General features: G+C 43.4%; 1 protein-coding gene across 3 annotated transcripts in view; it reads right to left on the bottom strand.

The window, feature by feature from the left end:
* SLC27A6 (solute carrier family 27 member 6) overlaps nucleotides 1-22,868 on the bottom strand; it is a 44,688-nt gene that overhangs the window by 10,363 nt on the left and 11,457 nt on the right. For all 3 annotated transcript variants that reach the window (XM_044446510.1, XM_044446512.1, XM_044446511.1), the window contains exons 5-6: nucleotides 13,536-13,730; nucleotides 2,089-2,179 (exon numbers count right to left, since the gene is read on the bottom strand). In XM_044446510.1, coding sequence (XP_044302445.1) covers nucleotides 2,089-2,179; nucleotides 13,536-13,730 — 286 coding nt within the window. The remainder of the gene's footprint in view (nucleotides 1-2,088; nucleotides 2,180-13,535; nucleotides 13,731-22,868) is intronic.

Genomic DNA, 22,868 nt, shown 5'->3' with positions numbered 1-22,868 from the left:
GAAATTGTAACAGCTCTCAAATAAAAAAGAAATAATGTGGGTTCACAATATGGCCACCAGACAACAGCAGTCGCTGGAGGTTATTAAACAATCTTGCCAATAAGAATGTTTGAGAATTCTATTTGAGGGGGTGAAAACTGACAGATTTTGCTTCACTTTGTTCCATCCCACAGACATTGCCTTGATCTGTAGCAAGTAAAACCCATATGCAGATTTCTTTGGTAATTTTCATGACACTTTTTTCTGCAAATTTATTTTGGGAGAAAGATTTTGACTTTTGTAAAACTGGGTCATTTAAAAATGAGCCCCACACACAAAAAGTCCAATCTGTGCAAACTGCTTCTTGTGCAAATAATGCACAATGTATTTCCAGAATTGGAGAAAGAATAAACTCCAGACCAACACCACTTACTGGAACAGAATCCTGTCAGACTCGGAAAGGAATTCCCAGCATTACACATCCCTAGCCAAAAGTGATGTAGTTAAAAATCCTGGATGCTTTACTAGCAAATAAAAAGGAGCAGCATCTCTATAAAGTGGGCATATAAAGATCATCACTAAGAACAGTAAGGAAGTCATATATTAGTATCTATAACAACTGGAAATTTTGTGGGTTAGGCATTTAAAATTTGAATTATACAAAAACTTAACAAGCAACATGAGATTATGTACATTTCCTGGATTTACCTGCAAGGTGACATAAAATGAAGCATAAAACTGCACAGTTTAAAGTTTGAACTCTAAACTGTGTAGAATCTGCCACTTGTCCTAATGAAGTTAAATGGGCTGTCAGAATATTGGTTCTTTCTGGGCAAAATGAGAAGTGGGAGATCACAAACTTATATTAATAATTTAATTAAAATTAAAATTGTGAAACACTCTTCATCCAGGGCATTGTCACCTTTGCTTTAAATTGCAGTCTTTCATTTTAAGGTTTTATTATTGTTCAGTTGCAACTACCCAAAACAAACTTGATGCAAATAGTTTCCCATGTACTTCGATAATGCAGTAACACTGCATTACATTCTAACAATGCCTATTTAGAAATAAGTCCAAATAAAATTCTGTGGGACTTACTCCTAGGTTAATGGGAATAAAATTGCAGCCTGAATCAGTTTGTCAGATCTCCTTTATTTGGTGAATTATGTTCAGTAGGTTCAGTATGGTGGGAAGACAAACGCTATGGTCCTAGAAAGAGTGTTTCAAGAACTATAAGATATGGTGGATTCCTCCTCTCAAGGCCACAGACACTGCTACAATCTCAACAGGCAAACAGCCTTAGATTGTCCACCTTCCAACTGACAGCCACCAAAGAGAGCAACTGAGCAACTGCTTCTCTGAGGTCACAAACATGCCCTTGGTAGAACACAAAGGAACAAAAACAGGGTACAGCAGTGGAAAGGGAGTGGAGCAGAAACACAGGATCCTAGTCTGTCCACTGCCACTCCTGTTCACTGACAGTATGTCAGCTAGTTCAGTTTAGAGACCCACCCAAGGAGGCAAAAAGTTCTAGGAGGAATGAGAGGTGACCTTGCCTCCATTGTGTCCCCAGCCAGCCACCCTGCCTGACTCTTGCTAGTACAGCTTCAGATAGGTGAGTTAACCAATTTCTAAAACTTGTTTATAGCACTCCATAGTATTCTGCTGACATTTCATATATTTCACTACTATATAGAAGCCTTGTTAGAACCAGCTATGTGAGAGTCCACATATGAACTGCCTAATCATATGAACTGCATATGAATTTTCTTTAAAGTTTACTTTGTAACCTTTAGAGAAGGAATAGGAAGCACCTGCTTTAAAAAAGTTAAAGTTAAGAATCTAAGCTTGCTGCTGAGTCCACAGTGCAACTTGGTCTTGGTATATTGTCTCCTACCAGTAGCAGGATTATTTCTCTGCTTACCTATGCTATATAGTTTGTGGCCTTAACTTGAAGTATGGAAAGTTGAGCATTTTCAACTATGGATATTTCCACATCTTCTGGTCCTTCTGAATTTAATTACCACAGCTTCTGCCTTCATCTGTAACAATTTTCTGTAAAAATTATTGCCATCAAAACTCATGATAAAATTCTGATATGATTCTTACCTTTCTTAACTCTTTCACACCATCCACTTTTATTTCTAAGTGGCTCCTCGTTTTGAAAATCATACTTAATCAAGTCAAAAGGGAAAATGAGCTTAAAATAGAAAGAAAAATGAATTCAGTAATGTTTAGACAGTGACATCTGGTGGCCACATTCAATAATGAACATCATATAAATGGCGTATTTGTTTTGTAAATATAGAAGAGAGAGCAAATAGATTTTAATGGTAATGTTCATGTGGAAATATTTTTAAACTGTGGACAGAAACCAGCTATAAAATATACCAGGCAATTTCATACACCACTTTAAAAATGCCAATGTGGCAAAGTACCAAAGATGTGCTTATTTAAATAAAATCGTAACATTCAACAATGTAAAGTAATACAGAAGGAATAGAAAAAATGGTGAGCATCAAAAAATAGATCAGCAGTTCACAAGTTGTTGGAACTGACACTATCATGTTGTTCTTACTCACCAAAATATCTCATGATAATGTCTTAAAGATAACTTCCCTAATTTAGTCCCTTCTGGATGTGTTCTGCTACAATTTACCTCACCCCCTGGCTAATTTCATTTTTTTTTTTCATCTGATCCATCTGGAAGAAGTCCTGCTTGTGTTTCCGTGTAAAATCGAATAGTAAGGTGTTGTGTTCCTCTCTGAAGATGTAATCCTAAAGCAAACCTATGAGGGACTAAGCCCCACTTAGCACAATGCAACTTATGCCTGAGAAAACATAGATAGGATTGTAAAATAAACCCATTTGAAACTGTGTGATATAGCCAATAAGTGGGCCTCCAATAGAATGTGGCAGGATATTCTTCCTCCATACAAACCATACTGTTCCTGTTCAGGCTGCCAGTCAGTCATTCTCTCTGAGCAGGACATTCCACTCTTCCCATTTCTTCATCTTTCTCTTCCTGGCACACAACATTCCATGGCTACTGAGTAGGACCAAACTCATTGGGCTGGTTTATATCCCCTCTGCCCTTAGATTAAAAAAGGGTGGAGTTCTGCAAACATTCGGATTTCCCTAAGTATGCCGATAATTCTCTCTTGTTTTTCCATTTCTTTGACACTCACAACCTGTGTTCATTATTAGAGGGAATGATAAAATATCTTCCAGACATGGCTACAGCTAGTCCACAAGTTATGAACAAGTTCCGTTCCTGAGAAAATGGAAATGTGTCTTTAAGTCAAATTTGTATATAAATCAGATCATGTAGAGTTGGCTCTCCACTTTCATGGGGTCCAGGGATACAGAACTCCTATGAAAGTAGAAAAACTGTGAATATATCTAGCTGCCACTCCCCACCCAAACTCACCAGAACCTCCTTTTTGCAGCTGGAGAGATTTCCCTCTCTGGATGGGTGGGGCAGAAAGGACTGCTTTGGAAGCCTCCCTCTCTACCCTTTCACTCCTGCCCCCACCCCTCTCCCTGGTAATGATGATTTCCTGCATTAATTAAAAAATGAATATGCTTTATGGCAGTTCAAAATTCAGATGTTTGTAACTTGGAGACTGCCCTATACTGTTCTTCTAGGAGATGCAGATTTATCACCTGTTGCAGCATGTGCCCTATTTATAAAGCCATAATAATGAATCTAATCACTTGAAAGACTGAAACAATTCTGTTTAGATACTTCACACATGTCCAGAACTCCACTTCCTTTTCAAAGTCAAAAAACTCCTTGAATGTTCAACTGCTCTTTCCCTTCCAACCTTTTGTTTCACTAAAGTCATTTTGTCTGCCTTACCTTGTCAACAATCTTTTTGTTATACAATTACGACATGATCTTGAATAATGTGTTCCAACTAACATAATACAATAGGACAGAGATATTAACCTTAAGCGTCCATCCTTTCCAAAGCCACCGCTAGGTAGCTCTGAATCAAACAGCTTTTCCTCCCTGACTTGCTCCTCAAGTCTATCTGAGCAGCCTGCAGTGAGTGAGAGGCAGGATTCCTCTCTACCACCAGCTATGCAGTGTGAATAGTGTGACATTCCAATATAGAGTTAAAAAGTATGATCCCAAATTCTCCCCACAAAAAGTGCTGTGCAAGCCAATGTCCTCACAAAAGAGGGTGATATCTGGTATGTACATGGAATCATTGATCATTAGATTCACATCTATTTAGCATTTTCATAAAGCAAAACAACTACTGATAATGTTTAGTCAGCACAGAGATATCCAATGAAAAGAACCATTTTGTTAGAAAACATTTCCACTCCAAATTACAGATGGACTCTTCATGCAAACTTATGCCATATGATTAACAAGATACAGATAAACATACGATCATTTTATATGAGTAGAAAGGAGGAGTTCCATCTCTTTTTGAAATGCAAAGAATTTAAATTTAATTAGCAAATAAGAGGATCTTATTTTAATACAAGCCACACAGCCTTCTGAATGGACGTGATTAAAAACAGAGCAAAATGTATGGACATTTTGGAAGTAATCCTGCAGCTACTAGACTGAATGGCTGCATTCCCATGCAGTGCTATACCATGCCATGCAGTGTCCATGTGGTGTGATTTTTACCTGGATAAGGCTGTCAGGCAGTTGCATGGTTTCTATCATCCTGCTTAAATCCTGCTGGCAGCACATACCTCATCAGCCTATGCAAGCTGAAATTCAATTCCAGTGCACACTGCTCCTGCCTATTTTGCATGTCTCTTTTTCATTGGCCTGCATACAGAGGCTGAACATTTAGAATGGCTCTTGAGATTATTGCTCTTTCCATCACTCTATGGTACCTGGAAACTGCATTTCTGGGTTCAGGTGACTGAATAAGACATGGTGAACCACAGCAGCCATACAACATTATCCAATAAGCACTGAAGGCATTACAATAGTCCACTAAGTGTGGAAGCTATACAATTATTCCATAGTTCCACAGAAACCAGAAATAATGCATGGTAAATCCACAACAGGGCTCAGACAGCACAACACACCATCCTGCGAAGGAAATCACAATGCCTTGTCCATATGTATGAACCTGGCCAATGGTTATACTGTTCCCTGTTGCACTAACAGCAACAGCCTGCAACGATGGGAACTTTTAAAGAAGGCAGCACTGTAATGACTAAAAAAAAATCACATAGTACTTAATGATCCAAAGATGTGAAACATATTATAGATTTTAATATCAATAAACCCCCCTCTCATCTTCATTACTTCCTTTCCTCCAAAGGCCTTGAACTACAGCTCCCATAATGTTCCAGCCAGCTTTGTAATCAAACACATTCAAAAGGCACAAGTTTGTAGAAGGTTGCACTAGCAATTCAAACAAAGAAGGCATTATAGTGCATTCCAGGAATCTGTACTGAATAGATTTTCCTAGCCTTTAATCTGCATAAGGTGTGGATTCAAGGGTGCCTCCTCCCTTGAGGTTGCTGGCACCACTGCATTAGCTCTTGATTTTGCGGTTGTAGTGCTTTGTCTAGCCGCTGGTGACTGCTTAGTTACAGCAGCATCAGTTCTGGCAGAGGAGTTCTGCCAACATGTCAGCTGCCAATACCCTGTTAGTCATTCCAACATTGGAATCAATGGATTTAGTAAGATATATTTGAAAGAGTGTCACAAGGAGCTGTTACATATTAGGCTTGTTTACAGGCTGCTGTGCTAGTGCTAATGGGTGCGCTGACAGCACTTTGTTCTCAGTACTTGGATTCCCACACAAAGAGATCTTTCTATAGACTGTATGTATACTATTCCCATTCATGCTCCTGAATGGTTTTTACAGCTGAATAACAGTACACTGGTGAAAAGCTCAAACACCAGACAGATTCAAAAACAACACTCCTGTTTTCTCTAGATATGAAGAACGTACAACATGTTACATGTTCCCACACACAGATTTCTTAATGAAAACCTGATAGGTAAAATGCCAAAATGACAGAATGATCTCTGTTTGAATTCAAGGCAAACCATTCAACATCACAATAGCCCAAGTCTATGCCCCAGTCACTGGTGCTGAAGAGGCTGAAGTTGACCAGTTCTATGAGGGCCTACAACACCTTCTAGAATTAGCACCCAAAAATGATGTCCTCAAGATTGCTGGGAGAAATATCAACAACCTCAGATATGCAGATGATACCACTCTAATGGCAGAAAGTAAAGAGGAACTAAAGAGCCTCTTGATGCGGGTGAAGGAGGAGAGTGAAAAAGTTGGCTTGAAACTCAACATTAAGAAAACTAAGATCATGGCATCCGGTCCTCTCACTTCCTGGCAAATAGATGGGGAAGAAATGGAGGTGGAGGAAAGCTATGACAAATGGATGGGGAGGAAAGCTATGGCAAATCTAGACAACATACTAAAAAGCAGAGACATCACCCTGCCCACAAAAGTGCGTATAGTCAAGGCTATGGTTTTCCCAGTTGCAATGTATGGCTGTGAAAGCTGGACCATAAGGAAGGCTGAGCGCAAAAGGATTGAGGCCTTTGAACTGTGGTGCTGGAGGAGACTCCTGAGAGTCCCTTGGACCGCAAGGCGATCAAACCGGTCAGTCCTGGAGGAGATCAACCCTGACTGCACTTTAGAAGGCCAGATCCTGAAGATGAAACTCAAATACTTTGGCCACATAATGAGAAGGAAGGACTCCCTGGAGAAGAGCCTAATGTTGGGAACAATAGATGGCAAAAGAAGGAGGGGACGGCAGAGAATGAGGTGGCTAGATGGAGTCACTGAGGCAGTTGGTGTGAGCTTAAGTGGAGTCCAGGGGATGGTGGAGGACAGGAAGGCCTGGAGGAATGTTGTCCATGGGGTCACGATGGGTTGGACACAACTTCGCGACTAACAACTACAACAAAAGTAAGCCAATGGGGGCTGTTGTGTCATGCAAATCAGGTCCATGTCTGTGAACAGTAACCTGCATTTTTCAGGTGGGCAATAACTAGATTACTGATTTAGGGCTCGATTTAAGATTTTGCAAGGGGCAGCAGCTTGCAGTGAGTTTCACAATGCAACTCTATGTCCCTTCAGAACTCAGTCCCATTATTTTGATTAGGACTTACTACTAAGCAGGAAAACGATTGCAGCCTCTAAGCATTTGCTGATTGGGCTACTTCACACTATAACCCAGTTACTTGTTCAGTAATTTTAAGTGTTTTAAAAATGTGGCTATTTTAATGTATTTTAGGTCAGGGTGATGAACTTCTTTTGGCCAGAGGCTGAATTCCTTTTCAGTTCCTGTGGGCTACATTCTAGTGGCAAGCAAAGTCAAAGGCAAAAGAGGTAAAGCCAAGAATACCAGCATATTTCAGCTCTTACTGTCCCAAAGTAAGCCTTAAGAGAGACATAACTGCCTTTGGGAATTGGGAAAAATAATCACAGGAGCCAGGAAACTATCAGTGATCAGAGGAAGGAGGTGGTTTTCTGGGGAACCTGAAGGGAAGTACTGGAACCGCAGGAAAAGGCAGGTTGCTTACCTGTAACTGATGTTCTTCAAGTGGCCATCTGTGCATTCACATATATGGGTGCTGCGCCTGCGCAGTGCCTAGGCCAGAAGATTAAAAAGCTAATGGTTTTTGGTGGGAAAACTCCGCTCCCCTGCCCCCACAGTATAAATAGAGTGGAGCGTCCGCCATTTAACTCAGTCTTGAAGACCAACGTTCACCCCCTAGCAGTCAATGTCAGTACCACAACAAGCAACATTGGTACCACAAGATTCGTACAGAACCGATAGAAAAAAAACAAGTCCACTCATCGACACCATGTGGGGCCGGTGGGTAGGTTGTGTGAATGCACAGACAGCCACTCGAAGAACATCAGTTACAGGTAAGCAACCTGCCTTTCTTCGTCGTGGCCTCTGTGCATCACACATATGGGTGATTAGCAAGCTTACCAGACTCGGAGGAGGGAGGTATCATCACTGAAGAATGGCAGAGAGCACTGCTCTGCCAAAGGAACAGTCCTGTCTGGCACACACATCAAGCCGATAATGCTTGGCGAAAGTAAATGGAGCAGCCCAGGTTGCGGCTCTGCAAATATCTTGAATTGGAACACCTGCTGCAAAAGCCAATGAAGTCGCTACTGCTCGTGTAGAATAGCCCCTCGGAAGTGTAGGTAAGTCCATTCTTGCCAACTGGTATGCCAAGACTATGGTCTGTACAATCCATTTACATAATCGCTGAGCTGAGACTGGAGAACCTTTGTCATTATCAGCATATTTAACGAAAAGTCTGTTAGAATTCCTAAAGGATTCTGTGCAAGATCTGTAAAAGGCAAGGCAGCACCGAACATCAAGTGTGTGGAGAGAGCATTCAATCGGAGTCGATGGAGATGGGAAGAATGCAGGCAAGACGATATCCTGATTCAAATGAAACAATGTTGCCACCTTAGGAAGAAACTCTGAGTCCATTCGAAGAACCACCTTTTCTTTGTGAAAATTCAAAAATGGTGGGTCTGTGCGTAGAGCACAAAGCTCACTGGCCCTTCTGGCTAAAGTAACCGCAACAAGGAAGGCAGTTTTCCATGATACTAGACGTAGATCCACCGTCGCCAGAGGTCCAAACGGTGGCTTTGTTAGCGCTTGGAGTACAACAGAAAGACTCCAAGTCGGCATGACCAGACAAATTGATGGGTGTAAATTAAGAAAACGACGAATCAGAGGTTGAGAAAAAACCGATGAGCCTTGAATGGTACCACGGAAATGTGAGATGGCAGCTGTGTAAACCTTTATAGATGAAGGTTTAAGTCCCAAACGGTGAAGTTCAAACAGAAATTGTAAAATGTTCTCAATGGATGCCGATTCTGGAGAAAAAGAATGACAGGCAGCAAAGAAGGAAAATCTTTTCCATTTTGCTGAGTAAGATCGGTGTGCGGAAGGTCTTAGTGCAGATTCGAGAATTGCCTGGATATCAGGATGTAAAAACGTCGGTCCCGAGACGGTTTCTGTTGATCCTGAAGGAGGAGTCGGTCGTGTACGCAGTTGAGGTGAGGATTCCGTGGATCGAGATGGTAATGGAACCAATAGAGAAACCGAATCTAGCGAATGTTCCACGCTGTCAGTTTGAGCGAAGCTAGGTCTGAGTGTCGGATTGCTCCGTTGCATTGCGTCAGCAAGTGAGGGACCGGTGGAAGTCAACGGAAAACACCTTTGGACTGAACGAGGAGAGTGGTGAACCAGGGTTGCCTCGGCCACCATGGGGCTATCAAAATTCCTGTAGCATTGTCCTGAACAATCTTCAATACCACCTTCATCATAAGGGGAATCAGAGGAAACGCATAGAAGAACAGGTTGTTCCAATCGATCATGAGGGCATCTCCCCTCAAGTCCTGTCTGATACCCGCTCTGGAGCAAAACAGTTTGCATACCCTGTTTTTTCGGGTAGCGAACAAGTCTATGTCTGGGTATCCCCACAATTGGAATAGTTCGTTGCAAATTATCCGGTCCAACTCCCACTCGTGGGTCGTTGACATCTGCCTGCTCAGTGTATCCACTTCTACGTTGTAGGTCCCTGCAAGGTGTACCGCCAGCAGCATTATGTCCCTTGGGATGCACCAATCCCAGATTTGCATTGACAATCGGGCCAAGAGCGGAGACTTCGTTCCGCCTTGCTTGTTGACGTAGAAGACAGCAGCTATGTTGTCGGACGCAATCTGCACAACTTGGCAGTGCATAACAGTTTCAAAAGATTTGAGAGCATTGAAAATCGCTAGAAGCTCGAGGGAATTGATGTGCCTCCCCACTTCTTGTCGGTCCCAAACCCCTTGGATCCGAAGTCCTGCACATGCCGCACCCCATCCGATGAGGGACACATTGGTGTATAATGTCACAGTTGGTTGGGGCTGACGGAACGGAACGCCTGTAAATAGGTTGTGTGTAACAGTCCACCATGTCAGGGAGTGAAGGATTGAGGATGGGATCCGAAGAAGCTTGGTTTGTAAATCCTGTTGCGGGTGAAACAATTCGTTGAAGAACAATTGAAGCAGCTGAAGTCTGAGTCTTGCGTGAGGCACAATGGCCACTGATACCGCCATGTGCCCCAGCAGTCTTTGTATAGTGATGGCTTGCACTGTCTTCAGTCGTCAGATCCAATGGATGTGGGCACACAGCGTGGCTCCGCAGGATGAAGGAAGGAACGCTCTTTGTAGAATGGAGTCGATACGTGCCCCGATGAAATCGATGACCTGTGTTGGGATAAGTGACGATTTCTTAAAATTAATGCATAGTCCAAGGTCATCAAGCAAAGTACAAGTCGTATGGACAGCCGCAAGGAGGTTGTCTTTAGTCTGTGACACAATTAGCCAATCATCTAAATAGGAGTAGACTTGTATACCCCGAAGCCACAAGTGGGTGCATACTGGGGCCATGCATTTTGTAAAAACTCTTGGTACCATAGCTAGACCAAACGGGAGTACTTTGAATTCAAAAATATCGGATCCAACAGTAAAACGCAGGAAGCGTCTATGGGAAGGATGGATAGAGATATGAAAATAAGCATCCTTCAAGTCCAATGAGGTGAACCAATCCCCTTTTTTCAGCAACGGAAGGATATTCTGTAAGGTGGTCATCCGGAACTTTTTTGGTTTAATGTATCTATTGACATTCCTCAGATCCAGGATAGGTTGAAGACCACCATCCCGTTTGGGGACCGTAAAATATCGAGAATAGAATCCGTGTAGCCCATCGGTGCAAGAGAGTTGTCGAATCGCACCTTTACGAAGAAGTTGGTAGACCTCATCGCACAAAACCGAAGATGGTGGCGTAAATCAGATAGGGCTCGACGGTGGAACGATGTTGAATTGTATTCTATATCCGAGCTGAATGATGAACAACACCCACCTATCAGATGTAATGGACTCCCAAATGGGGAGTCGGCTTTGAAGCTGGCTCCCAAAAGGGAGAGGGGAAGGTGGGAGATGGAAAGATGAATTGATTCACCGGGACCGTCAATGAGGGCATTTTTTGGAGTCGAAGTGCTGACGGCCCTGAGAGAAGCACTGTTGGGGCTGTTGCCTTCTACGCTGCTGCCTCTGTTGATATAGTTGGTGAGGTTGATACTGCTGGCGTCCATAAGGCCTGGACCATGACCACTTATGTTTGGTTTGTGGGAGCTCCATGAGACGCACTGTCATGCGGGATTCGTGGATGGCTTTGAGTTTTCGATCGGTCTTCGCGTGGAAGAGGCCAGTGCCATCGAATGGCATTTCCTCTATCCTCCTCTTCATTTCCTCAGGAAAGTTACAATTCCTGAGCCACGCATGTCGTCGCAGGGAAATAGCACTGACCATGGCCCGAGAGTCAGTGTCCACATGTTGTCTTGCAGTGGACAACTGCTGTATGGCCACCTGCATCGCCTCTTTTATAAAGACCCTGGCTAGGTCTGCCTGTTGGTCTGCAAGGGAGAAGGCGACGTTATCCAGCTTCTGCATTATGAAGTACTGGTAACGTGCCAGACTAGCTTCATAATTTGATATGCGCACGCCGAGTCCTGCAGCCACATAAAACCTACGTGCAATCATATCGACTTTCCTCCCTTCTTTATCTCGGGGTATTGTATGGCCCCGAGCCTCCCTGCCCTGGGATGACTCGACCACCACAGAGTTGGGCTTAGGGTGGTGCAGCAAGAATGGAATATCTTCCTCTCTGACCCGGTACATAGACTCGTACCAACGAGACGTCGCTTGCAGTTGTGTCGGTTGGTCCCAGGGCTGGACCATTGCCTGGCGGAGCGTGGTAATAAGAGGCAAGGCAATGGTTGCAGACTGCTCTCCCCAGATGATATCGTAAAATCGGTCGGTGCTGGGGCCGGGGCGAGGGTAGGCCTCTATTTCCAGCGACCGAACTAGACAAGAAATGAGTTCCAAGAAGGAAACATGGGGCTCATCCGGGGATCCAGGGTCTTGGGAAGTGATGGCCACATCCGGGGACGTGGAGTCTACTTCCGACTCGTCCAAGTCATGGTGGTAGCGGTAGTGCTCACTAGACAAGGAGGTCTCGGTAGAAGGTGGAGCTCTCCGTTCCGTACAGCCGGATGTGGACGATGCCTCTCTCGGGATCGATGGCGAACGATGGTCCCGAGGGTAATAAGCATAGGGTGGATATCCACTACAGCCTGGGAAGCCGCCATAACCGGGCATAGGCCAGTCATCCCCCTGGCGTTCCGATGATCGGCTCCTACGCCTAGGCGGCAACTGTGTTCCCTCAGGTGGCCCAGCAGTAGGCATTGGAGTCAGGGAACGTTGTCTCGGAGGGGAATGTCTAATTTCTCCATCGGAGATGGACTCCCGAAGCAGTGGCTTCGGTGGGGGAGACACACTCTCAGGCTGAACCACAGGCCTGGGGGATCCCGGCAGAGTCACCTGCATCACCAATTGCAGGGCTGATCCCAAGGGAGCCAGTACCGTAGCGGCGGTCAGTACAGAGAACCCTGACAAACCCAAGCCCAGATGTTTGGGGCGGTAGAGTTTCTTGTCCTTATGGGCCACCTTAGTCGCCTTATCTTTCCTCGGCTTCTTGTGCCCGGAGGATTTATCCAGTTCTGAATGTTTCCGCTTCTCCTTTTGTTTAGCTGGAGGAGAAGGTAGCTGTTGCACTTCCATCGAAGCAGCGCCTTCATCTGAAGGACATTGTGGTGCCGCGGCCAACGTTGAGGCGGGGCGCTTAGAGGACACGGCTGAAGCAGAGGCAAAGCGCTGCAGTGGCACAGCCGAGGAAGGGGTAGGCCTTGAGACCAACTGGTTGGATTGGAGCAAGGCCTGATCCCAAAGCAACTTACGGATACAATTCTCCCTATTCTTCCTGGCCTGTTTAGTAAAAGCCAAGCAATGCCCGCACTTGTCGGTCCTATGCCCCTCGCCGAGGCAGAGGAGGCATAAGTCATGCGGGTCGGCAGGCGACATTTTGGAGTCGCACTCACTGCCCTTGCGGAATGCCACCCACTGTGCCATCGCGAAAAAGAAGAAAGAGATGATAGTACAGAGGGTAGGAGTAATATTTTTGGGTTTTTTTGTTTTAGAGAGATAGAAGAAAAACTACAACGAGAAAGTGAAGAAAGAACTGGGAATAAAATGAGGAACAAGGTAAGTAGAGCAAGGTATAACCATTAGGAGCACAAGGTGAAAAATCTAAGCGAGACACGAACAGGCATGAGGCACAGCGAACAGAGGTCGCAAAGACTGAGTAAAATGGTGGACGCACCACTCTATTTAAACTGTGGGGGGAGGGGAGCAGAGCTTTTTCCCGCCAAAAACCGTTAGCCTTCTAATCTTCCAGCCTAGGCACTGCGCAGGCGCAGCACCCATATGTGTGATGCACAGAGGCCATGATGAAGAACCTGGATTCTGCACCTGTTTGAGATTTCATATGGACTTCTAGTATCTCACTCTTTAGCTCTGTTTTATGAGCTTCCCAGCAGCTATCGGCCCTGAATAAATGTAGCAAATAAGCAAAGTTAAATAATCATTTATTTCATGGAAAATGTACGTGTAATTAGATACCTTATAAAAGAAATTAGTTCGGCCCACAGATCCAATTTTGCCTGTGTGATTCATAAAACAAATGTTTCCTTCAGTTGCACCATATAATTCACATATCTTGATGTTACCAAATCGGTGCAAAAATTCCCTCCAGACATCTGGTCTTACTCCATTCCCAACTGCTAGGCGAACTTTGTGATTTCTTTCTCCCTCTTTCTGCAAGACATTTTAAAAGAAAAGTAAATTATAATGAATGCATCATTTCTAAATATACAACAGAGATGTTAACATGTTTTTAATTATTTTTCCAAGTTCTCTCTTTAGGATATCTACAGAAATAAAAATCCTGTACTGCAATGTGCATTCAATCACAATTAAATCCAAGATTTCTTGGGTTCTACCTCCAAGGCTAGAGACAGATAATTAACTTTTTGGCTGTGTTGAAGGTGATCTGGTGGAAATATCATTGTACATGATATATAAACTTATTCAAGTTTCACCTCTGTTGAACAGGTTTCACAAAATTTAACTAATATTAAAAATCCTGCAAACCTGCCTAGAAGTGATAGCAATACAAAGTAAAACCCTTTATAGACCAGTGGCAATAACACCTCTGTCAAACCACTTTCAGCTCTTACAAAATTCTATCATCTCTTCACAGCTTATGTGATTATCTGTAGTGTTCGTACTATATTTGGATATGATAATATACCTTTACATGTGTTACAAAGTCATAGCCAAAGGCCAGTGTTCATAAACTTTCTCTAGTCTTGTACTTGTTTTTATCCTCATTATTTTACCTGGTTAAAATGGTACGTAGTCTTTAGTAGTGCCAGAAGAATAAAAAAGACAGCAGAGAGAGAAGAGCAAGCAAAACAGAAAAAAAATGGGGGCAACTATAAGGTTGGAGTTCCACCTCCCTTCTTTCCCTTGCACATTACATTTTAAGCAGAACATTTTCTCCTTTTCAGGGTAGCATGTGATCTATGTAAATGCAATATCTGGTAAAATCTGTACTAACTAAAGAAGCGTTTTGTGTACAGAGCCTCTAGATCAGCTATTAATTAAATCAATAAAAAGGGATTCACTGTATTCTGGCCAAGGTTATCAGTTAGTGACGCTATATAATAAGCATAAACTAGAATGGACCAGTTAATGTCTACATCCCTTGGTTGGCTAACTATAGTTTAGCAGGCAGGAAATAGCATCAGCACCACTTCTTCTCCTCCCAGCTCCCTTTTGTGCAGTATCCATCTTGGCTAATTTAAAGTACATTCTTCATTAAGAGCTGCATCCCTTCTGCAGTTTAGTTTGAAACCACACACAGGTATAAGCTTTTTTGTAATTGTTTTTTTTATTGCCCATACAGCTCAAGTTATATTTTTGTTTTGCATATTTACCTCCAGAAAACCAACAAAATTGAACTGATTTAAACATCTATTTTTAATGGATTGGATGCTTTGTGTTTCAATATTGCTAATGCTACCACTATCCCTAACTGAGGTCACTGAGTTCTATCTTATTCAAATGCAAATTTGGAAACTTCAGACTAAACACAAAAACAAAGAAACTTTTATTGCAATGGTTAGTTCAGTAATGAACAAAGAAAAAACCCAGCTCAGACTGAATAGTTTATTCATAGCTCTACAGAAACTAAAACTCTCTAGTAGCCAATTTAAAATATAGTTAGACATTGTTTTCGTTAATAAAAGAAGGCTTTGTTGACTGCAGATACCAAATCAGAGATCAGATTAATCAAAGTTGCTGTAGCACTGGTGGTGCAAAGTGACTCTAATCAGTTCAAACACATATAACACCATTTGGGTACTTACATGCTAATAAACGGTATGTAAAGCCTTATAAATAAAGGCAGGATATTCTTTAAAACAAAGACCAAAACCAAGGTGCAATTTTGACATTAGAGTTAGGAAATAAGCATATACAGTCAAGGCCAGAGATGGAACTATTTCCAGTACCTCTGGAAATATTTCCAGTACCTCTGGAAATTCCAGGAAGTCACCTAGGGTCTAAGGGTACATATTTAACAAGGGTCCAGGGGTGGAGGGTCAGCTCCAGTTGAAAGCCCATCAAAATAGATTAAGATTAACATCATTACTTGTATCTATTCTCCATATTTTTGTAGAATTGCTGAAGCCAATCAGAAACACACCAAGTAACGTTCTGAAAAGTAAAACAATGGCCCAGGCTACTCTCAAAGCCTGAATGTGTGCTAAGACTTGAGATTTGAGAGCACAAGATTTGTGCTTCCCTGTGTGACATGCTATCTCAAGCTCCTTGTCAAAGGCAAAACAGAGGTAAAACAGCAAGATACTAGAGCAGTAGTGATTTCAGTTTTCTACAGCAAAAACAATGACCATGTTGTGGTAACTTAATAACTAATCCATGCCTTATGGTGCAAACTTTGATGGACTAGAGTTCTCTACATCAGAGGCATGATGCCTAATCTTCAGTTGCCAATTATACCACGAGATGAATGGATTTTTCAGGGACAGTGGGAGGCTACAGAAAATCATACAAACATGTTTTATTACTGAATGATGAATCCCCCGGCATGCAACAAGTATGCATTTCTCAAAACAGATCCCTTCTGTCTGCAAATTGAGAAATTCTTCCTGGGTCCTTTATCTGATCACATTCCCAATTGCACGGGTTGTTGTTTTTTTTTTAGAACTCATTGGTACAATGAATGTTTTGGTTTAACAGCTCATGCTCTGGTATCTTTTGATGTCAAATAACAGCACCAGCATGTAGTGTTGGGAAAATCTGGATAAATCCTGTCTGAAAAGCTTTACTTCTGTGTGCCTTTGCCTTGTGGGATCAAATCCTGTGCTCCTTCTCAAAACCAAGCTGTCACTGTTTAAAATGGCATCCTTCCCCTGCTCCTTTCTCTCACCTTTAGCTGTGTGCTACAGTAGACAAGCCATTTAGTCCAAATTTACATTGCATACCTTCACAATGATTAAATAGTCATTGTTGGAATTCAGTTTACAAGGAAGTATCTTTTGATAGCCCAGAGGCTCCATGTGCCCTGGCCAATTCAGAATGTCTAGAGTAGATAAGAGTCTTGAGTTCATGCATAGTTTCAGTAGCTTGAATTTACATGTCTAAGCAGACTTGGAGATGGGTTCAAGCTACTGAACTAAAGTGTCAATACAGGCAATTAGAAATATTGTAATCTCATTGTTACTGTGTGATTGACTGACATTTCTTTATCTGTTCTGTATGTGATGACCTCAGAATCTTATTGTAATCTTTGCATTCTGTCATCAATTGCCCTGTACCTGTGTACCTATAAATGCCTTGTAATGGTATTGAAGCTTTGCAGCAGAGTTCACCTCTGCCTGCCCGGTAATGCATGCATTATCGTGAGTACCGCTGGAACCCTGGGGTAAATACAATAAAGCCTCAGATGGTCTGGATGCTTAGTCTTTCCCACAAACCCGAGTTTTATTCCCTCTTCTCAAATTGAGATTCCAGGATTCTGACAGTAGTTACTGCCTATATCCTGGCACTCGTGTCTTCTGGAAAGGCTCATCTTCTTTTCAACCTTATTGTAGCAAAACTATATACCATTGGCTCTCAGAATCACTAATTATATTTTAATCCAGAATTTGCTTGGAAGCATCTGACTATTCCACCTCCTAATTGAATAGCTAAGGTAAGGTACTGAAGATATGTGACAATCCCATTCAGTACTCTTGGGAAGAAGTAGACAGAATACTCTATTAGTTTGGAATTCTGGGTTCTCCCTGACTGAGAAGTAACGCTGCCTGTGATGACTACCAACAGATCCACAGCATTGTGTTGAACACTGATGTCGTCTGCCCCAACCGTCAAGCCAATCCATGTAGTTTTTGTGGCTTTCCACATGTCTTTCCCCCACCACAAGGTCTCAGTGACTCTTTATTTGTATATCAAATTACTAGAAGTAAATGGTTCTCCCACAGCCTTGAGAAGAGAAGACTGAGGGGTGTCATGCTATCCCTCTATAAGTACCTTCAAAGGCTGTCACAAAGAGGAAGGTCAAGATCTCTTCTTGCCAGGGCTTTTTTTTTTTTTTTTTGTCATAGAATGCACCAGAATGGTGTTCCGGCACCTTTTTTTCAATGGATTTTACGAAGTGATTTTGAACTGTGTAGCAGATCAGCAGCAAACATCATTAACATAGTGCCTGCAGGCTGCTATTGTGTCTGCTATCTGCTATCTGATAGTGAGAGATAGGGCTTGAGATTGGTGTGTGCTTACTGCCAGCAGCACCATTTTTTTTTTTTTTTTTTACAAAAAAAGCACTGCTTCTTGCTAATGCCAGAGTGTAGGACACAGAATAATCAATTCAAGTTGCCACAACCCAGATTCAGGCTGGACATCAGGAAAAGCTTCCTCATGATCAGAGCAATACGTTAGTGGAACCAGCTGCCTAGAGAGGTGGTGGGCTCTCCCACACTGAAGACATCCAAAAAGAAACTGGACAGCCATCTGAGTGGGATGGTGTAAATTGGTGTCCTGCAACAGCAGGGGGTTGGACCCGATGACCTCCATGGCCCCCTCCAACTCTACTATTCTACAGGGCCATCTTAACAGCATTATGGGCCCCGGGCAAAGCAGTGTACTGGGGCCCCTACGACAACTACAACTACAGGTAATTTTGGAAGTTTTCCAATTTTTCAAGGATTAACATACAGGGCAAGTGCCCATCAGGCCCATGCGTTAAGACGGCTCTGCTATTCTATGATTCTATGAAGAAAAACACATAGATTTTCCAACTCAAGAGAAACAACTGCCACAGTTTGGGCTTCATTTTAAGACAGCCAGGGCGACTGAAGCTATGTTCTAAATGGTTAGAGGAATATGGTTTTCACTGTGTGGGGAGTATGTTCTTGGAGTAGTATGTTCTTGTTTGTTGTTTCTCCATTGTTTAATTACAATTGAAAATAAAATATTCAAATAAAAAAGGAAGTGGACATCAGGCTGAAATTGGGGGCAGCCCTCAAACTAACAGGAAGCTATGCAAGGGGCAGTTCCACATGGTCATTTATGAAACATGCAAGCCAAGAACAAACATCAGAAAGAAGACAGTGGCTTAGGAGTGATGGGCAAGCAGAAGCTGTTTTCTTGTATAGCTATGAGGTAAATGAAAAGGCTGAGCACTTCAGAATCCCTCACATTAAAAGGTGCCAAAGAGTAGTTAAATGTGGCTTTCCAATCTCTGTAAACGCGCAAAAGACTGACCAATGCTCTCAGAAAGTTCAAGACTAGAGAAAAGATGTTTTCTCCTGAGCCTTGGAAGCCTTATTTGTAAGGAGATATTCTGATTCTCTATGTGAAATTCTCCCACAGAGTCTCATGAAGCACTGAAAAGACTCTGAAAAATCTAGTGACAGCTGCAGCATCCCACTCACTGACAATACTCTATTACTCCACTCCCATAACAAAATCTTGTGATTTTTCTCAGCTTTTCTCATCAGTTCATCAGTGATTTTCAAAGAACATCTACAACAACCTCAAAGTAATCATAGGGCACTGGTTGGAACAGGTGCAAGATTATCACTGTGGAACAGAAACTAGGGATAAAGAGATACACTGCTAAGAGACTCAGAAAGAAACCCAATTTTAGTCCCTGAGCCACAGGGCAAGCAGCAGGATTGCTTTAATTTTTGTCTGTGCAGTGAAGACAAAAGTCTTACAGTTCAACTTTCACATTTATAAAATAGTAATAAGTACAATCTTCCTTGTAGATCTGCTACAGAAGAAGCAGGGGAGAGAGAATAGTTAAAATGGACGTAATGCTTAAAAAGAAGTTTCACATCATCTTCGATTGGATTTCACATGTGAAATGACTGGTATGTATATTTAACTGAAGGTGACTCAATGGTAAGTTTTGTTCCCTGCGCCTCACGTCCATTGCTTTATTCTTAAACTTCAGCATAAAAGTGTTAACCATGCACTACAGTGCATGACTGAAACAAAGGCCTTGCACTAAATCAAAGGATGTGGCTTGCAGGTCCTGCTTCCTTTTGACTGCTGGCAATGTCAGGAAGAAGTCATGCATTCTTGCCACATCACAGACAGATCTAAAAAAAGCGTGGCCAGTAGTTCACCAGATGCTTTTCTAAGTTATTTGTATGGATTTTCCACATGCTGTTACAGTAAAAGAGACAACCTCAAGCTAGGAATGACGCAAACTTCAACTTTAAATAAAACTGTTTTCTTAGTAGCAGTATAGATCAATGTATTTTTTCCCTAATGGAATATCCAACTTCCACTTTTGGTGCTAGAAATCCTAATTAGATTTGCAGAGTGTATATCAAATGTGTTATTATGTTTACCTTAGCTATATCTACAGCTAGAGACACTGGGGAATTTTTGGCAAAGCTCCTATTGCTTTGACAGTTGCAACACAGAGAGAAATTCTAAAGAAACCTGAAAGCTATGGATACATATGTGTCAGCCAAAGTTAAGAACAAATTAAAATCCACTGATTTTAATGGCTAGAAGCCAACATGAATTTGTCAAGAACAAATCCTGCCAAGCTGATCTAGTTTCATTTTTTGATTGGGTAACCTCCTTGGTGGATTGTGGGAATGCTGTGAACATAGTATATCTTGACTTCAGAAAAGCTTTAGACAACGTGCCCCATGATCTCCCGATTAGCAAAATAGCTAATAGTGGGCTAGATGGATCCACAGTTGACTACAGAATTGGCCTCAAATAATGTTCATCAATGCCACTTGCTTAAACTGGGGAGAGGTAACAAGTGGGGTACTACAAGGTTTGTGGGTATAACAGCATGCCCTTGGACAGCCTGCTGCCCTTTATCAAGACCGCAGTTTCTGAACACTTCACAGTAATCAAAACATGAAGTGATTCAGACACAGGTTACTGTGCCCACATCCACAGCCTCCTTTTTTTGCAGGAGTGATGCTGGATCCAAGAGAAGCTCCCAGTACCATACCTGATCCTTTCAGCAGAGTGCAATCCCAGAGTGGGCTACACTCCCAGTACCAACTTAGGCACCCATTAACCAGCAGGATCCCTGGTTTCTCTGTATGGACCTCTGTATGCTGTCTGGCACCCCAACATGGGTTCATTACTTCCACACTAGCATCAGTTAAAGCGTCAAAATACATTGGTTTATAAATTCACTAAAGAAAAAGCATGCAAATCTAAAGTTTAGGTTTCCACTATAACTTGTTGCTAAGCAAGCAAAAAATATGTTCATATACGTGTATTACCTCACAAATCAGGTGTTCATGATTTATTTATTTATTTATTTATTTATTTATTAAAACATTTTTATGCCGCCCCATTCGCCGAAGCCTCGGGGCGGCTTACAACATAGATAAAACAAGTTAAAATCCATATAAAATAATCTTAATTAAAACTCACATTATAAAATAAGCCGCCCTGGCCAGATAAAATTCAATTGTATTTAGCATTTAAAATGTTGCTTAAATAAAAAGGTCTTAGCCTGGCGCCGAAAAACAAATAACGACGGCGCCAGGCGGACCTCTCTGGGGAGCGCATTCCATAACTTAGGCGCCACCGCTGAGAAAGCCCTTCTCCGAGTAGCCACCCTCCTAATTTCTCTCACGGAGGGCTCCCGCCGATCTCAGGGGGCGACTGGGCAAATATGGATGTAAGCGCTCCTTCAGGTAACCAGGACCCAAGCCGTTTAGGGCTTTATAGGTCATTACCAACACCTTGAATTGGGCCCGGACTTCAATGGGGAGCCAGTGAAGCTGACGGAGAACTGGTGTCATGTGAACATAACGTCCAGTCCCCGTCAGCAGCCTGGCAGCTCTATTCTGAACCAATTGAAGTATCCGGACCGTCTTCAAGGGTAGCCCCACGTAGAGCGCGTTACAGAAGTCAAGACGGGAAGTCACCAGCGCATGAGTCACTGTTGCAAGGCAGTCGTACTCCAGGTAGGGGCGCAGCTGATGAATCAGCCGAAGCTGGAGGAAAGCGCTCCTCGCCGCTGTTGTCACCTGAGCTTCAAGTGAAAGCTCCGGGTCGAGGAGCACTCCCAAGCTGCGGACCTTGTCCCTAGGAGGGAGTGCAACCCCATTCAGGACAAGGTTCAGGTCACCTTCTCCGAAGCCCGAACCGCCAACCAACAGGACCTCCGTCTTGTCTGGATTGAGCTTCAGTTTATTGGCCCTCATCCAGCCCATTACCTCGGCCAGGCACCGGTTCAGTACAGCCACTGCCTCACCTGGATTGGTGGAAAACGAGAGGTAGAGCTGGGTATCATCAGCATACTGATGGGTCCGCAGCCCACACCTCCTGATGACCTCTCCCAGCGGTTTCATGTAGATATTGAACAGTAAAGGGGACAAAATGGAACCCTGCGGTACCCCATGGCAAAGCTGCCATGGCGCAGAGCCATAGTCCCCCAACACCACCTTCTGGAATCGGTCGTTGAGATAGGAGCGGAACCACCGCAAAGCGGTGCCTCCGACCCCCAATCCCGCCAGCCTATCCAGAAGGATACCATGGTCGATGGTATCGAAAGCCGCTGAGAGGTCCAGGAGAACCAACAGGGACGCACTCCCCCTGTCCTTCTCCCTGCACAGGTCATCGTACAGGGCGACCAAGGCAGATTCAGTACCGTACCCGGGTCTGAAGCCGGACTGAAATGGGTCCAGATAATCAGTTTCATCCAAGAGTGCTTGGAGTTGTCCCGCCACCACTCGCTCTAACACCTTGCCCAGAAACGGGATGTTGGCCACTGGTCTATAGTTAGCGGCCATCCCTGGATCCAGTGACGCCTTCTTCAGGACCGGTCGGACTACCGCCTCCTTTAAAGGAGCAGGCACCCGACCCTCCCTCAGAGAAGCGTTAACCACTTCCAAGATCCAGGTTCCAATCCCGTGCTTGGAATCCTTTATTAACCAAGACGGGCAAGGGTCCAGAAGGCAAGTGGTAGGACGTACTCGTCCAAGCACCTTGTCCACATCATCGGGCCGCAATAACTGAAATTCATCCAATAATTCTGGACCAGACGGTAGCGTTGGTGTCTCCCTTAAAACCTCTGAATCAATAGTGGAATCCAGCTCGTGACGAATCTGAGCGATTTTCTCCCTAAAATGCTCGGCAAAGTCGTCACAGCAGGCCTTTGAGGGTGGAATCAGCTCTTCCTTTGGCCCTGGGTGAACCAGGCCTTGCACCACTCGAAAGAGCTCCGCCGGACGGCATTGTGAGGAGGCAATGGAAGCGGAGAAGTGTCTCTTTTTCGCCGCCCTCACCGCCACAGCATAGGCCCGATAGTGGGCTCTTAAGTGTGTTCGGTCAGATTCATCACGTGATTTCCTCCACCTACGCTCTAGCCGT

Source organism: Varanus komodoensis, unplaced genomic scaffold, assembly GCF_004798865.1.
Source record: "Varanus komodoensis strain SLA01 unplaced genomic scaffold, ASM479886v1 scaffold5, whole genome shotgun sequence".
NCBI classification, from domain to species: Eukaryota; Metazoa; Chordata; class Lepidosauria; order Squamata; family Varanidae; genus Varanus; species Varanus komodoensis.
The sequence above is the reverse complement of the archived record's forward strand: the minus strand, read 5'-3'. Positions and strand labels throughout refer to the sequence as shown.